At 39.2% G+C, this 18,391-nt stretch overlaps 1 protein-coding gene across 1 annotated transcript in view; it reads left to right on the top strand.

The window, feature by feature from the left end:
• Window positions 1-18,309, top strand: part of LOC137297948 (fibrillin-2-like) — a 93,750-nt gene extending 75,441 nt beyond the window's left edge. The window contains exons 49-52 of the mRNA XM_067829949.1: window positions 11,803-11,999; window positions 13,816-13,883; window positions 14,823-14,873; window positions 16,272-18,309. Coding sequence (XP_067686050.1) covers window positions 11,803-11,999; window positions 13,816-13,883; window positions 14,823-14,873; window positions 16,272-16,304 — 349 coding nt within the window. The 3' untranslated portion in view covers window positions 16,305-18,309. The remainder of the gene's footprint in view (window positions 1-11,802; window positions 12,000-13,815; window positions 13,884-14,822; window positions 14,874-16,271) is intronic.
• Window positions 18,310-18,391: the final 82 nt, after the last annotated feature.

Here is an 18,391-nt window from a genome sequence, read left to right as displayed (position 1 = left end):
AGATAGGGTAATGAAGTGAACATCTACTCAACAGCAGTACAAATAGGGCAATACAGATAGGGTAATGAAGTGAACATCTACTCAACAGCGGTACAAATAGGGTAATGAAGTGAACATCTACTCAACAGCAGTACAAATAGGGCAATACAGATAGGGTAATGAAGTGAACATCTACTCAACAGCGGTACAAATAGGCTAATGAAGTGAACATCTACTCAACAGCAGTACAAATAGGGCAATACAGATAGGGTAATGAAGTGAACATCTACTCAACAGCGGTACAAATAGGGTAATAAAGTGAACATCTACTCAACAGCGGTACAAATAGGGCAATACAGATAGGGTAATGAAGTGAACATCTACTCAACAGCAGTACAAATAGGGCAATACAGATAGGGTAATGAAGTGAACATCTACTCAACAGCGGTACAAATAGGCTAATGAAGTGAACATCTACTCAACAGCAGTACAAATAGGGCAATACAGATAGGGTAATGAAGTGAACATCTACTCAACAGCGGTACAAATAGGCTAATGAAGTGAACATCTACTCAACAGCAGTACAAATAGGGCAATACAGATAGGGTAATGAAGTGAACATCTACTCAACAGCGGTACAAATAGGGCAATACAGATAGGGTAATGAAGTGAACATCTACTCAACAGCGGTACAAATAGGGCAATACAGATAGGGTAATGAAGTGAACATCTACACAACAGCAGTAGAAATAGGGCAATACAGATAGGGTAATGAAGTGAACATCTACTCAACAGCGGTACAAATAGGGTAATAAAGTGAACATCTACTCAACAGCGGTACAAATAGGGCAATACAGATAGGGTAATGAAGTGAACATCTACTCAACAGCGGTACAAATAGGGTAATAAAGTGAACATCTACTCAACAGCGGTACAAATAGGGCAATACAGATAGGGTAATGAAGTGAACATCTACTCAACAGCGGTACAAATAGGGCAATACAGATAGGGTAATGAAGTGAACATCTACTCAACAGCGGTACAAATAGGGTAATAAAGTGAACATCTACTCAACAGCGGTACAAATAGGGCAATACAGATAGGGTAATGAAGTGAACATCTACTCAACAGCAGTACAAATAGGGCAATACAGATAGGGTAATGAAGTGAACATCTACTCAACAGCGGTACAAATAGGGTAATAAAGTGAACATCTACTCAACAGCGGTACAAATAGGGCAATACAGATAGGGTAATGAAGTGAACATCTACTCAACAGCGGTACAAATAGGGTAATAAAGTGAACATCTACTCAACAGCGGTACAAATAGGGCAATACAGATAGGGTAATGAAGTGAACATCTACTCAACAGCAGTACAAATAGGGCAATACAGATAGGGTAATGAAGTGAACATCTACTCAACAGCGGTACAAATAGGGTAATGAAGTGAACATCTACTCAACAGCAGTACAAATAGGGCAATACAGATAGGGTAATGAAGTGAACATCTACTCAACAGCGGTACAAATAGGCTAATGAAGTGAACATCTACTCAACAGCAGTACAAATAGGGCAATACAGATAGGGTAATGAAGTGAACATCTACTCAACAGCGGTACAAATAGGGTAATAAAGTGAACATCTACTCAACAGCGGTACAAATAGGGCAATACAGATAGGGTAATGAAGTGAACATCTACTCAACAGCAGTACAAATAGGGCAATACAGATAGGGTAATGAAGTGAACATCTACTCAACAGCGGTACAAATAGGCTAATGAAGTGAACATCTACACAACAGCAGTAGAAATAGGGCAATACAGATAGGGTAATGAAGTGAACATCTACTCAACAGCGGTACAAATAGGGTAATAAAGTGAACATCTACTCAACAGCGGTACAAATAGGGCAATACAGATAGGGTAATGAAGTGAACATCTACTCAACAGCGGTACAAATAGGGTAATAAAGTGAACATCTACTCAACAGCGGTACAAATAGGGCAATACAGATAGGGTAATGAAGTGAACATCTACTCAACAGCGGTACAAATAGGGCAATACAGATAGGGTAATGAAGTGAACATCTACTCAACAGCGGTACAAATAGGGTAATAAAGTGAACATCTACTCAACAGCGGTACAAATAGGGCAATACAGATAGGGTAATGAAGTGAACATCTACTCAACAGCAGTACAAATAGGGCAATACAGATAGGGTAATGAAGTGAACATCTACTCAACAGCGGTACAAATAGGGTAATAAAGTGAACATCTACTCAACAGCGGTACAAATAGGGCAATACAGATAGGGTAATGAAGTGAACATCTACTCAACAGCGGTACAAATAGGGTAATAAAGTGAACATCTACTCAACAGCGGTACAAATAGGGCAATACAGATAGGGTAATGAAGTGAACATCTACTCAACAGCAGTACAAATAGGGCAATACAGATAGGGTAATGAAGTGAACATCTACTCAACAGCGGTACAAATAGGGTAATGAAGTGAACATCTACTCAACAGCAGTACAAATAGGGCAATACAGATAGGGTAATGAAGTGAACATCTACTCAACAGCAGTACAAATAGGCTAATGAAGTGAACATCTACTCAACAGCAGTACAAATAGGGCAATACAGATAGGGTAATGAAGTGAACATCTACTCAACAGCGGTACAAATAGGGTAATAAAGTGAACATCTACTCAACAGCGGTACAAATAGGGCAATACAGATAGGGTAATGAAGTGAACATCTACTCAACAGCAGTACAAATAGGGCAATACAGATAGGGTAATGAAGTGAACATCTACTCAACAGCGGTACAAATAGGCTAATGAAGTGAACATCTACTCAACAGCAGTACAAATAGGGCAATACAGATAGGGTAATGAAGTGAACATCTACTCAACAGCGGTACAAATAGGCTAATGAAGTGAACATCTACTCAACAGCAGTACAAATAGGGCAATACAGATAGGGTAATGAAGTGAACATCTACTCAACAGCGGTACAAATAGGGCAATACAGATAGGGTAATGAAGTGAACATCTACTCAACAGCAGTACAAATAGGGCAATACAGATAGGGTAATGAAGTGAACATCTACTCAACAGCGGTACAAATAGGGTAATGAAGTGAACATCTACTCAACAGCAGTACAAATAGGGCAATACAGATAGGGTAATGAAGTGAACATCTACTCAACAGCGGTACAAATAGGGCAATACAGATAGGGTAATGAAGTGAACATCTACTCAACAGCAGTACAAATAGGGCAATACAGATAGGGTAATGAAGTGAACATCTACTCAACAGCGGTACAAATAGGGTAATGAAGTGAACATCTACTCAACAGCGGTACAAATAGGGCAATACAGATAGGGTAATGAAGTGAACATCTACTCAACAGCAGTACAAATAGGGCAATACAGATAGGGTAATGAAGTGAACATCTACTCAACAGCGGTACAAATAGGCTAATGAAGTGAACATCTACTCAACAGCAGTACAAATAGGGCAATACAGATAGGGTAATGAAGTGAACATCTACTCAACAGCAGTACAAATAGGGCAATACAGATAGGGTAATGAAGTGAACATCTACTCAACAGCGGTACAAACAGGGCAATACAGATAGGGTAATGAAGTGAACATCTACTCAACAGCGGTACAAATAGGGCAATACAGATAGGGTAATGAAGTGAACATCTACTCAACAGCGGTACAAATAGGGTAATGAAGTAAACATCTACTCAACAGCAGTACAAATAGGGCAATACAGATAGGGTAATGAAGTGAACATCTACTCAACAGCGGTACAAATAGGGCAATACAGATAGGGTAATGAAGTGAACATCTACTCAACAGCAGTATAAATAGGGCAATACAGATAGGGTAATGAAGTGAACATCTACTCAACAGCGGTACAAATAGGGTAATGAAGTGAACATCTACTCAACAGCGGTACAAATAGGGCAATACAGATAGGGTAATGAAGTGAACATCTACTCAACAGCAGTACAAATAGGGCAATACAGATAGGGTAATGAAGTGAACATCTACTCAACAGCGGTACAAACAGGGCAATACAGATAGGGTAATGAAGTGAACATCTACTCAACAGCGGTACAAATAGGGCAATACAGATAGGGTAATGAAGTGAACATCTACTCAACAGCGGTACAAATAGGGTAATGAAGTAAACATCTACTCAACAGCAGTACAAATAGGGCAATACAGATAGGGTAATGAAGTGAACATCTACTCAACAGCGGTACAAATAGGGCAATACAGATAGGGTAATGAAGTGAACATCTACTCAACAGCAGTACAAATAGGGCAATACAGATAGGGTAATGAAGTGAACATCTACTCAACAGCGGTACAAATAGGGTAATGAAGTGAACATCTACTCAACAGCGGTACAAATAGGGCAATACAGATAGGGTAATGAAGTGAACATCTACTCAACAGCAGTACAAATAGGGCAATACAGATAGGGTAATGAAGTGAACATCTACTCAACAGCGGTACAAATAGGCTAATGAAGTGAACATCTACTCAACAGCAGTACAAATAGGGCAATACAGATAGGGTAATGAAGTGAACATCTACTCAACAGCAGTACAAATAGGGCAATACAGATAGGGTAATGAAGTGAACATCTACTCAACAGCGGTACAAACAGGGCAATACAGATAGGGTAATGAAGTGAACATCTACTCAACAGCGGTACAAATAGGGCAATACAGATAGGGTAATGAAGTGAACATCTACTCAACAGCGGTACAAATAGGGTAATGAAGTAAACATCTACTCAACAGCAGTACAAATAGGGCAATACAGATAGGGTAATGAAGTGAACATCTACTCAACAGCGGTACAAATAGGGCAATACAGATAGGGTAATGAAGTGAACATCTACTCAACAGCAGTATAAATAGGGCAATACAGATAGGGTAATGAAGTGAACATCTACTCAACAGCGGTACAAATAGGGTAATGAAGTGAACATCTACTCAACAGCAGTACAAATAGGGCAATACAGATAGGGTAATGAAGTGAACATCTACTCAACAGCGGTACAAATAGGGTAATAAAGTGAACATCTACTCAACAGCGGTACAAATAGGGCAATACAGATAGGGTAATGAAGTGAACATCTACTCAACAGCGGTACAAATAGGGTAATAAAGTGAACATCTACTCAACAGCGGTACAAATAGGGCAATACAGATAGGGTAATGAAGTGAACATCTACTCAACAGCGGTACAAATAGGGCAATACAGATAGGGTAATGAAGTGAACATCTACTCAACAGCGGTACAAATAGGGTAATAAAGTGAACATCTACTCAACAGCGGTACAAATAGGGCAATACAGATAGGGTAATAAAGTGAACATCTACTCAACAGCGGTACAAATAGGGCAATACAGATAGGGTAATGAAGTGAACATCTACTCAACAGCGGTACAAATAGGGTAATGAAGTGAACATCTACTCAACAGCAGTACAAATAGGGCAATACAGATAGGGTAATGAAGTGAACATCTACTCAACAGCGGTACAACTAGGGTAATGAAGTGAACATCTACTCAACAGCAGTACAAAGAGGGTAATGAAGTGAACATCTACTCAACAGCGGTACAAATAGGCTAATGAAGTGAACATCTACTCAACAGCAGTACAAATAGGGCAATACAGATAGGGTAATGAAGTGAACATCTACTCAACAGCGGTACAAATAGGGTAATGAAGTGAACATCTACTCAACAGCGGTACAAATAGGGCAATACAGATAGGGTAATGAAGTGAACATCTACTCAACAGCAGTACAAATAGGGCAATACAGATAGGGTAATGAAGTGAACATCTACTCAACAGCGGTACAAATAGGCTAATGAAGTGAACATCTACTCAACAGCAGTACAAATAGGGCAATACAGATAGGGTAATGAAGTGAACATCTACTCAACAGCGGTACAAATAGGCTAATGAAGTGAACATCTACTCAACAGCAGTACAAATAGGGCAATACAGATAGGGTAATGAAGTGAACATCTACTCAACAGCGGTACAAATAGGGCAATACAGATAGGGTAATGAAGTGAACATCTACTCAACAGCAGTACAAATAGGGCAATACAGATAGGGTAATGAAGTGAACATCTACTCAACAGCGGTACAAATAGGGTAATGAAGTGAACATCTACTCAACAGCAGTACAAATAGGGCAATAGAGAAAGGGTAATGAAGTGAATATCTACTCAACAGCGGTACAAATAGGGCAATACAGATAGGGTAATGAAGTGAACATCTACTCAACAGCAGTACAAATAGGGCAATACAGATAGGGTAATGAAGTGAACATCTACTCAACAGCGGTACAAATAGGGTAATGAAGTGAACATCTACTCAACAGCAGTACAAATAGGGCAATACAGATAGGGTAATGAAGTGAACATCTACTCAACAGCAGTACAAATAGGGCAATACAGATAGGGTAATGAAGTGAACATCTACTCAACAGCGGTACAAATAGGGTAATGAAGTGAACATCTACTCAACAGCAGTACAAATAGGGCAATACAGATAGGGTAATGAAGTGAACATCTACTCAACAGCAGTACAAATAGGGCAATACAGATAGGGTAATGAAGTGAACATCTACTCAACAGCGGTACAAATAGGGCAATACAGATAGGGTAATGAAGTGAACATCTACTCAACAGCGGTACAAATAGGGCAATACAGATAGGGTAATGAAGTGAACATCTACTCAACAGCGGTACAAATAGGGTAATGAAGTAAACATCTACTCAACAGCAGTACAAATAGGGCAATACAGATAGGGTAATGAAGTGAACATCTACTCAACAGCGGTACAAATAGGGCAATACAGATAGGGTAATGAAGTGAACATCTACTCAACAGCAGTACAAATAGGGCAATACAGATAGGGTAATGAAGTGAACATCTACTCAACAGCGGTACAAATAGGGTAATGAAGTGAACATCTACTCAACAGCAGTACAAATAGGGCAATACAGATAGGGTAATGAAGTGAACATCTACTCAACAGCGGTACAAATAGGGTAATGAAGTGAACATCTACTCAACAGCAGTACAAATAGGGTAATGAAGTGAACATCTACTCAACAGCGGTACAAATAGGGTAATAAAGTGAACATCTACTCAACAGCGGTACAAATAGGGCAATACAGATAGGGTAATGAAGTGAACATCTACTCAACAGCAGTACAAATAGGGCAATACAGATAGGGTAGTGAAGTGAACATCTACTCAACAGCGGTACAAATAGGGTAATGAAGTGAACATCTACTCAACAGCGGTACAAATAGGGCAATACAGATAGGGTAATGAAGTGAACATCTACTCAACAGCGGTACAAATAGGGTAATAAAGTGAACATCTACTCAACAGCGGTACAAATAGGGCAATACAGATAGGGTACTGAAGTGAACATCTACTCAACAGCGGTACAAATAGGGTAATAAAGTGAACATCTACTCAACAGCGGTACAAATAGGGCAATACAGATAGGGTAATGAAGTGAACATCTACTCAACAGCGGTACAAATAGGGCAATACAGATAGGGTAATGAAGTGAACATCTACTCAACAGCGGTACAAATAGGGTAATAAAGTGAACATCTACTCAACAGCGGTACAAATAGGGCAATACAGATAGGGTAATAAAGTGAACATCTACTCAACAGCAGTACAAATAGGGCAATACAGATAGGGTAATGAAGTGAACATCTACTCAACAGCGGTACAAATAGGGTAATAAAGTGAACATCTACTCAACAGCGGTACAAATAGGGCAATACAGATAGGTTAATGAAGTGAACATCTACTCAACAGCAGTACAAATAGGGCAATACAGATAGGGTAATGAAGTGAACATCTACTCAACAGCGGTACAAATAGGGTAATGAAGTGAACATCTACTCAACAGCAGTACAAATAGGGCAATACAGATAGGGTAATGAAGTGAACATCTACTCAACAGCGGTACAACTAGGGTAATGAAGTGAACATCTACTCAACAGCAGTACAAATAGGGTAATGAAGTGAACATCTACTCAACAGCGGTACAAATAGGGTAATGAAGTGAACATCTACTCAAGAGCAGTACAAATAGGGCAATACAGATAGGGTAATGAAGTGAACATCTACTCAACAGCGGTACAAATAGGGTAATAAAGTGAACATCTACTCAACAGCGGTACAAATAGGGCAATACAGATAGGGTAATGAAGTGAACATCTACTCAACAGCAGTACAAATAGGGCAATACAGATAGGGTAATGAAGTGAACATCTACTCAACAGCGGTACAAATAGGGTAATGAAGTGAACATCTACTCAACAGCAGTAGAAATAGGGCAATACAAATAGGGTAATGAAGTGAACATCTACTCAACAGCGGTACAAATAGGGTAATAAAGTGAACATCTACTCAACAGCGGTACAAATAGGGCAATACAGATAGGGTAATGAAGTGAACATCTACTGAACAGCGGTACAAATAGGGTAATAAAGTGAACATCTACTCAACAGCGGTACAAATAGGGCAATACAGATAGGGTAATGAAGTGAACATCTACTCAACAGCAGTACAAATAGGGCAATACAGATAGGGTAATGAAGTGAACATCTACTCAACAGCAGTACAAATAGGGTAATAAAGTGAACATCTACTCAACAGCGGTACAAATAGGGCAATACAGATAGGGTAATGAAGTGAACATCTACTCAACAGCGGTACAAATAGGGTAATAAAGTGAACATCTACTCAACAGCGGTACAAATAGGGCAATACAGATAGGTTAATGAAGTGAACATCTACTCAACAGCAGTACAAATAGGGCAATACAGATAGGGTAATGAAGTGAACATCTACTCAACAGCGGTACAAATAGGGTAATGAAGTGAACATCTACTCAACAGCAGTACAAATAGGGCAATACAGATAGGGTAATGAAGTGAACATCTAGTCAACAGCGGTACAAATAGGGTAATAAAGTGAACATCTACTCAACAGCGGTACAAATAGGGCAATACAGATAGGGTACTGAAGTGAACATCTACTCAACAGCGGTACAAATAGGGTAATAAAGTGAACATCTACTCAACAGCGGTACAAATAGGGCAATACAGATAGGGTAATGAAGTGAACATCTACTCAACAGCAGTACAAATAGGGCAATACAGATAGGGTAATGAAGTGAACATCTACTCAACAGCGGTACAAATAGGGTTATAAAGTGAACATCTACTCAACAGCGGTACAAATAGGGCAATACAGATAGGGTAATAAAGTGAACATCTACTCAACAGCAGTACAAATAGGGCAATACAGATAGGGTAATGAAGTGAACATCTACTCAACAGCGGTACAAATAGGGTAATGAAGTGAACATCTACTCAAGAGCAGTACAAATAGGGCAATACAGATAGGGTAATGAAGTGAACATCTACTCAACAGCGGTACAAATAGGGTAATGAAGTGAACATCTACTCAACAGCAGTACAAATAGGGTAATGAAGTGAACATCTACTCAACAGCGGTACAAATAGGGTAATGAAGTGAACATCTACTCAACAGCGGTACAAATAGGGCAATACAGATAGGGTAATGAAGTGAACATCTACTCAACAGCGGTACAAATAGGGTAATAAAGTGAACATCTACTCAACAGCGGTACAAATAGGGCAATACAGATATGGTAATGAAGTGAACATCTACTCAACAGCAGTACAAATAGGGCAATACAGATAGGGTAATGAAGTGAACATCTACTCAACAGCGGTACAAATAGGGTAATGAAGTGAACATCTACTCAACAGCAGTACAAATAGGGCAATACAGATAGGGTAATGAAGTGAACATCTACTCAACAGCGGTACAAATAGGGTAATAAAGTGAACATCTACTCAACAGCGGTACAAATAGGGCAATACAGATAGGGTAATGAAGTGAACATCTACTCAACAGCGGTACAAATAGGGTAATAAAGTGAACATCTACTCAACAGCGGTACAAATAGGGCAATACAGATAGGGTAATGAAGTGAACATCTACTCAACAGCAGTACAAATAGGGCAATACAGATAGGGTAATGAAGTGAACATCTACTCAACAGCGGTACAAATAGGCTAATGAAGTGAACATCTACTCAACAGCGGTACAAATAGGGCAATACAGATAGGGTAATGAAGGGAACATCTACTCAACAGCAGTACAAATAGGGCAATACAGATAGGGTAATGAAGTGAACATCTACTCAACAGCAGTACAAATAGGGCAATACAGAAAGGGTAATGAAGTGAACATCTACTCAACAGCAGTACAAATAGGGCAATACAGATAGGGTAATGAAGTGAACATCTACTCAACAGCGGTACAAATAGGGTAATGAAGTGAACATCTACTCAACAGTGGTACAAATAGGGCAATACAAATAGGGTAATAAAGTGAATATCTACTCAACAGCGGTACAAATAGGGTAATAAAGTGAACATCTACTCAACAGCGGTAGAAGTAGGGCAATACAGATTGGGTAATGAAGTGAACATCTACTCAACAGCGATACAACTAGGGTAATAAAGTGAACATCTACTCAACAGCGGTACAAATAGGGTAATGAAGTGAACATCTACTCAACAGCGGTACAAATAGGGCAATACAAATAGGGTAATAAAGTGAACATCTACTCAACAGCGGTAGAAATAGGGTAATAAAGTGAACATCTACTCAACAGCGGTACAAATAGGGCAATACAGATAGGGTAATGAAGTGAACATCTACTCAACAGCGGTACAAATAGGGTAATGAAGTGAACATCTACTCAACAGCAGTGCAGATAGGGTAGTGAAGTAAACACCTACTCAATAGCAGTACAAATAGGGTAATACAGATAGGGTAGTGAAGTAAACACCTACTCAATAGCAGTACAAATAGGGTAATACAGATAGGGTAGTGAAGTAAACATCTACTCAACAGCAGTACAAATAGGGTAATAAAGTGAACATCTACTCAACAGCAGTACAAATTGGGTAGTGAAGTAAACACCTACCCAGCAGCCCAAGATAGTGAAGTGAAAACGTAGCTAACTGCTGTACAAATACTGTAGTGGAGTAAACACCTACCCAAGTGCTCTACAAATAGGGTAGTGAAGTGAAAACATACCTAAAAGCTGAACAAGGTAGTGAAATAGAAAACTAACCGGTAGATATACAAGTAGGAGGAAAACATGAAAAGGAAAACTAGTCAGTAAGTGTACATGTAGGGTAGTAAACTGGAAGACTAACCAGTAGATGTACAAGTAGGGTCGTGAAGGGAAAAGTTGCTAGTAGGTGTGCAAATAGGGTAGTGACATGGAAACCTAGCCAGTGTATGTACATGTAGGGTCGTGACACGGAAAACTAACCAGTTTGTGTACACATGGGGTAGTGAAATAGAAAACTAGCCAGTATCTTTACAAGTAGGATAGTGCAAGGGAAAACTAGCCCGTGGGTATGCAAGTAGGGTAGTGAAAGGGAAAACTAGCCAGTAGGTGTACAAATAGGATAGTTAAAGGAAAAGCTAGCAGGCAGGTATAAAAGTACAGTAGTGAAAGGGAAAAGTACACGCATCTGCACACGCGGGGTAGTGAAACAGTATTACACAGCCTGAATACAAGAAGGAAACCAAATTTGTCCAAACGTCATACCAGTAGTCAGGTTGTTGGCACGCGGGCTCTGATTATACGTTTGATAAGTACGTGAAAATAAAATATATTTCAGGTACGACTCCTACCTTCAACCATTCTCGAGTCAGCTCGCCACACGAGGCGGCTTCTACAGCGCCAATCGCGGCATGTACTACCCTGACTCCCTCTCAGCGGCATCCAGTGACGACACTCACAAGCGAAGAAAGAGGAATGCACGGGGTAGCTTCAGAGACAGTGCTTGGTTCGCTAAAGATCACCAACAAACACGACGTAGGTTCTTTACAGCAATAAACAGTGTACAAAAATACTAAGAGTAACAGAAGTGACATTAAGCTAAACAAGAGAAAGTGAATCGGATTTTTCGCCGATTTTAGCAATATCCCAGCAATGTCAAGGCGCGGCACTCAAAATATGGGTTTCACACATTGTACCGTGTTGGAAATTTAACCTGGGACCTTCAGGTAAATCCCTTCCACAAGGATACCACGTCTGAAGTAACTATGTAGATACCTCTTACGTGATAGGGTCCCTGCAAATGTATTCTGTCCCTCCCGAGGTTGTTAATTATAGATATTCTTAATAATTCAATTAAACATTTTTGCGCTTAATAGATTTATTCATTAAAATGATTTGAAAGTGACTGGATATTTTTGTCGTAACAGGCGTTTTGGCGTTAATATATCCTTATTATGGCTGTTCCACAATATCAGGAGGAGATTGTAGCTTCGGCATTCCACTAGGTTGGTCTGTTGCAGGAAGGTACAGTTTGTTTGCAGTGAAAACGTACCAATGAATTTCACTTTAAACAAAAAAGTAAATCAAATATAGTGAAATTTGGATTGCCAGTCGTCATAAATTTACCTTGCCTAATGAACTTTTAAATCTCAGAATTTTAATCATCTTATGATAAAAGCTGTTGAACAATTTGCTATTATTGGTTTATATTACAGGGGTGTAAGCGCAGTAGTTGGAAGAGCAAACAAATGCCCATGCGGTATGTGATGAGCATCAACTTACACCAACCCAACTTGTTCTCGTTGTTTCATTGAATGCGCATCCCTCCCTTGTAGTTCAAACAATTTGAAACTATGATCGTTTGTTTAACAACTTTTATCCCAACTTGAATAAAATTCAAAGATTTAAATGTTCAATTGACATGAACTGTGACGATTCGCGTACCGTGTTTAGCCGTTACCACTCATAAAGCACACAGTAAATCTAAGTACGGAATCTGATATGATCCTCTCATGATTTAGGGAGGCACCTTTCCTCATAAAAGGACCATCGGTGTTTAGGTTCAATATGTAGGTACAATGTGTGAAGCTTATTTCTGGTGTCCTCGCCGTGATATTGTTGGATAATTGCTACAAGCGACCTTAAGCCTTGCTCACTAACTCACTCATGCATAAGGAAAGCAGTGATCCTGTAGGATCGCATCAGCATACTGAATGGTATAATCTGGTATGCAGAGATGCCCACAAAATACTATAGTAGATATAGCGCTGCTTAAAAACAGAGATTTTTACTTAACTGAATGATCCAAATGTTATTTTAAGAGGTTTACAACCATCACCCAAAAGGTCAAAGAAGTCACTCGGCTCAGACAAACCAAAATCACAATCAGGGTGACTGTGAGATTCGAACCCATTTTGATTCTTTAACACTCAAGGGATGCAACTTTGCACTGCCTCAGACAAAAAGGTGACCCGTGCAGATCAAACGCCGGTCAGCTGAGTGTTAAATATCATGTTGCATCCGTGAAGATCAGAGTTAGAACTGATCTTCAGTAACCCATGCTTGTCTTAAGAGGCGAGTACTGAGACATACTGTGAGGGCCAGCCGACTTGGTAGATATGGCATCGTTTCCCAACTGCGTAGATCGATGTTCATGCTGTTCATCACTGGATTGTCTGGTTCAGACTCGATTATTTACAGACTGTCGCCATATAATTGGAATATTGCTGAGTGTTGTATAACTGAACTCACTCACACTATGTTGTAGACTGTGAGATCTGTCGGTACATGTGCTTTTTTATTTTCATTCTCCTGCTTGAAATTGTGAATAACAATCCTTCTTCCCCGACAGCCGACGACGCCGACCTTTCCAACTTCTCCTGGGATTTCCTGTACCGGGTTATGCCACCGAATGAAACCGTGAGTAGAACGGAACACTGCTATAAAACTTGAACATGGCATATTGATCTGTGTCACTACGAAAGCCTAATGCCGCCACTTTTAGAGCATTTATATTTTCCAAGGATAATTCTCGTTGGTTCGGATATTTTTTCGTGTTTTTTTTTCAAGAATGTTCTCGTTATTTCAATAATTTTCTCGTTATTTCGATTATTTTCTCGTTGCTTCGGGTATGTTCTGGGTAAGTCAAGTTCCTTTCGAAAACGTGAATATTTACTTGTTCTCACGAATGTTTTCACGTTGCTTCAATTATTACTTCGTTACTTCGATTAACTTCTGATTGCTTTTAAATATTTTCTCGTTCCCTTAATTTCCTTTCAAAAACTTTCAAAAATGCTCTAAATTTCAAGCTTTGTAAAGAAAGAAACTTGATGCAGTGAGGAAGTATTTTCGAACAAATTTAAACGAGAAAATATTTGTAGTAACGAGCAAATACGAAAAAATATTCCAAGTACTGAGAAAATGATGGAAGTGACGAGGAAACGACCCAGTTGTCATGCATAGGACAGAAACTTGAAGTAACAATAAAATATTCAAAGCAACGAAAACCTAGTTGTAGAGACGAGAAAATAACTGAAACAACGAAAATTTTTTGCTTGGCATCACACAAGTGGTAGACACAGCTGAGGTGCTTTAGATAATGTAATGATTAAGTTATTGTCATGTCCATTCTGACACAAATGCATAAAATGATTTGGGTGATTAAAGTATTTAGTTGTATTTAGTTTATATTTTTTCATTGCCTTGTACTCACTTTCTAATTATCTAAAATATTTGAGCCAGGCATTGTTATTGAGAGCACAAACGCACATATATAAAGTGAAATCTGGGGTTATTTGTATGCTTTTTACCCGTACTTTCATGGTAAAATTTAATCCACAATATTGTGTTACCTTTCAGTTCGAGATCAGAAGACCCCAAATTAACACGTCCCCCTCGTCACAGCTGAAGGTAAGGTTCACATCTATTGACCGTCCAGTGATATATCCTGCTACGAATAGGCGGCTGGGTAGCCCATTGGTAGAAAGCTTCACACTTAGTACTCATGTGGGGGTCCAATCCCGGTCCTCTTCATGATGAGTGAACCACGGTGTTCAGTAACACTTCCTCAATTTACCTAGGTGAGAAGGTGCTCGTAAAAAAGTTCCCTTTTCATTTTTTAACAAGAAGTATACAGAAAAAAACAATGTTGTTTAATTGTTTATGATGCATCGCACAACACCTGTTTTTGTTTTTTTTTTTTTTTGTTTTTTTATTTATTTATTTTTTAATGGGAACTAGTTCTGGGTGAGATGCTTTCACAACGAGACACTTACAACTGTTTTGACATCAGATTAACGGTCACTTTAGATATAAAATCCGTGAGCATATCATGATTTCTTTAGATGTCGTTTAAAAGAACAAACAACGATTCAGTTTTCATTATATGTTATTTCATGGTTTTTAAGATCAATCTTGTCAAATAAATATAAGTAAATCAGTTTTTACTACAAAAGGACTTTCTAACCGAGGACCTTTTCACTGCTACAGTTTTACCGAGGACGTTTTTACACCATCGCCTACATGTGATATATTTCCTTGTCGAGTGAGAACATCAACGTATGTTGTTCTGCATAGAGAATATTGATACCATCAGCGATTAATATGTTATCTAGAGAATGTGTCAGTGCATATGTACGGAAGCGTATTAGGGCCACGGTGAAAAATGTTTTTAGTCTCATTATCTCCTACGTAGGAGATACTATCTCCTACGTAATACTAAATATCTCCCACGTAGTAGATACTATGTCCTACGTAGGACATATCAAGTCCTACGGAGGAGATAGTGACACCCAACAAATTTTTCACGAGGCCCTAATATGCTTCCATACATATGTGTGTGGTACGCTGTATAGCGAATGTTTCAGAACATCTGTGAGTGATATGCTGCCTGGAGAATATTTCAAAACATTCGTGCATGGTATGTTGTCGAGAGAATGTTTTTGAACATCTATGCGTATTTTGTCTTCAGAATATTTCAGAACATTTGCAAGTGGTATGTTGTGGAGAGAATGATTCAGACCATCTATGCGTGGTATGTGTGAAGAATTTGACAGGATCTGCCTGTGGCATGTTGTCCAGAGAATTTGATAGGATCTGCATGTGGCATGTTGTCTAGAGAATTTGACAGGATCTGCCTGTGGCATGTTGTCCAGAGAATTTGACGGTACGTTGTCTAGAGAACATTCCAGAACATCTGCGAGTGGTATGTTGTCTCGAGAATCGGGGAGAACACCCGTATGTTGTATATTGCCCTGTAATTGTCTTAGAACATCCGCACATAGTATACTTTCTCACCGTTTGTTACAGTCCAGTCGCAAGCCCCCGTTCTCCAGTGCCTAGGACACCTGGCAGGAAGAACACAGTTTGGACAAGTACGCCACGAGGAATCGTCTTGGTACCACTCCTCGCTGTATAAATCATGAGCACCACAGGATGCTCTAATCATGCTTGAATGATATTGAGATTTAATGCCGAGAACTAATCCAGACAATCCTTGATACTGACTGTTGGGAAGTATTCTTCAAGGAAAACGGTGGCGAGTTTCGCAGGACATCCCAGCTGCACAATCATGTGACATATGAGTCATGTCTTCTTCGCCTCATGAATGGTCAACCTGATTAAAAGAATCTGCAGAACTCTAGGAGGCAATCAATACGTCCGCAAAGCTAAATTCACATACCACAATCGGGACAATATACACTTCATATCTCTTCATAACGTCATTAAGTATAAACGATATATTATTGTACATACTGTACACATTGTTGACACGTCACCGGCTATTAATCCCCAGTATGCTGGCATTGCTGGTATGTTATTTCTCGTAATGCATACCAACAAACACAAACAGGTCACTACCAATTTGTATGCACAACTGCTTACGTCACTCGAGCTGACTAGCAGATGCAATGTGTGATTACCTGGGTTTATGAATACAAGCCGGAAAGGACAATACATTACACCATCATATACCTGATTAAGTATCTTTGTATGAATGTGTAAATATTACAGTATCAGTATCTCTAACAAGTTGTTTTTTGAAATATGTTCTTGATTTTTTAACATAGACTTACGAGCTAGCTTTATCTCCATAAATGACTCCAATGACTGATTTCAGAAGCCTGAATTGTGAAAAAGACCATTTGTTATTAATATTCCATTTTAAAATAATTCCGCAACTTAGTGCTCTTTTTCTATCCGAAATATGTCTACTTATTGGAACAAAAACAGCAAATTTGCTCTGAAATATTACTTTAGTTGAAACCAACTGAGAAAGTGTTTGTCATGATATACTAAATACATTATTAAAGATTGTGATTATTTTGGAGGTTGCTCAGTCTTCACTGCAATATATATCTCTCCCCGCCCCCTACCACCTCCCCAAATAGTCATGATGCCTTACTATATTTGTTCAGTATATTTTAAAGGGTCGTACTACTGTATTTACAGCAAACTTTATCAGTTCATATGGTACCGAAGCTTTTTCACTATATCAGGGAGACGGTGAACTACATATTGTTTCTCTTGACCTATAATCAGATTTCTTTCACTGTCGACTATGATGCTGCCAGTGTTGTTGTTGTTGTTACCTTGATTGTCGTGCTGTTTGGGTCAGGATAGAGCGGCTGGTTCCGCGCTTGTCTGTCACTCTCAGCACCCCTCCAAGCATCATAGCCACGTGTACCGAGGGAAAATAATAAAGCCCTGACTCGCGAGGATGAGTGTTATTTGTGTCACCGAAAGGAACTATGCAAGAATGGAGAGAAAGTGAGATATTTAGTATAGGAATGCATTAACACAGAAAATCTAGTTTACAAACTGTTCATCTTCAGTTTACCCGCTGGGCACTGGGTTTGCACCCATAAAGAGACAACACTACCAGAGTCCAGGTGTGGTAGGGTAGCCTTGTGGTTAAAGCGTTCACGGGTGGACCCGGGTTCGATTACCCACATGGGTACAGTGTTTGAAGCCCATTTCTGTTGGACCCTGCCGTGATAATGCTGTAATATTGCTGAGTGCGGCGTTAAACTAAACTCCCTCAAACTTGTTATGTCTAGAGTCATTATCATACAGTGATTATCTCCCCTGCCGTTCTGTAAACAATTGGATCCTCTGCGTTTCCATATTAGAGTGCAGTATTTCTCTTTTGGTGTGCTTTGTATACTGTCGGTATGTGAAATCGGGAACCACACCAATATTGTCACTGTAAATTTATTCCTTGTATGTCAACCGTGTATGAGAGATTAACAGCCATATTCATTATTGTTTTGTGATACATATTTACTTTTTTTTAAAAAGTAATATTTACATATTCTTGAAATAAAATATCTATTTACTTAATATATATAAAGCTGTTTGTATTTCTTGCTGTCAGAATGAGCATTCGTTGTAATATACGTTTCTCGCGCTAGTTTAGAGCTTGCAGT

This window comes from Haliotis asinina, chromosome 10, assembly GCF_037392515.1.
Source record: "Haliotis asinina isolate JCU_RB_2024 chromosome 10, JCU_Hal_asi_v2, whole genome shotgun sequence".
In the NCBI taxonomy this organism is placed as follows: Eukaryota; Metazoa; Mollusca; class Gastropoda; order Lepetellida; family Haliotidae; genus Haliotis; species Haliotis asinina.
This window is presented reverse-complemented; position numbering and strand designations above follow the sequence as displayed.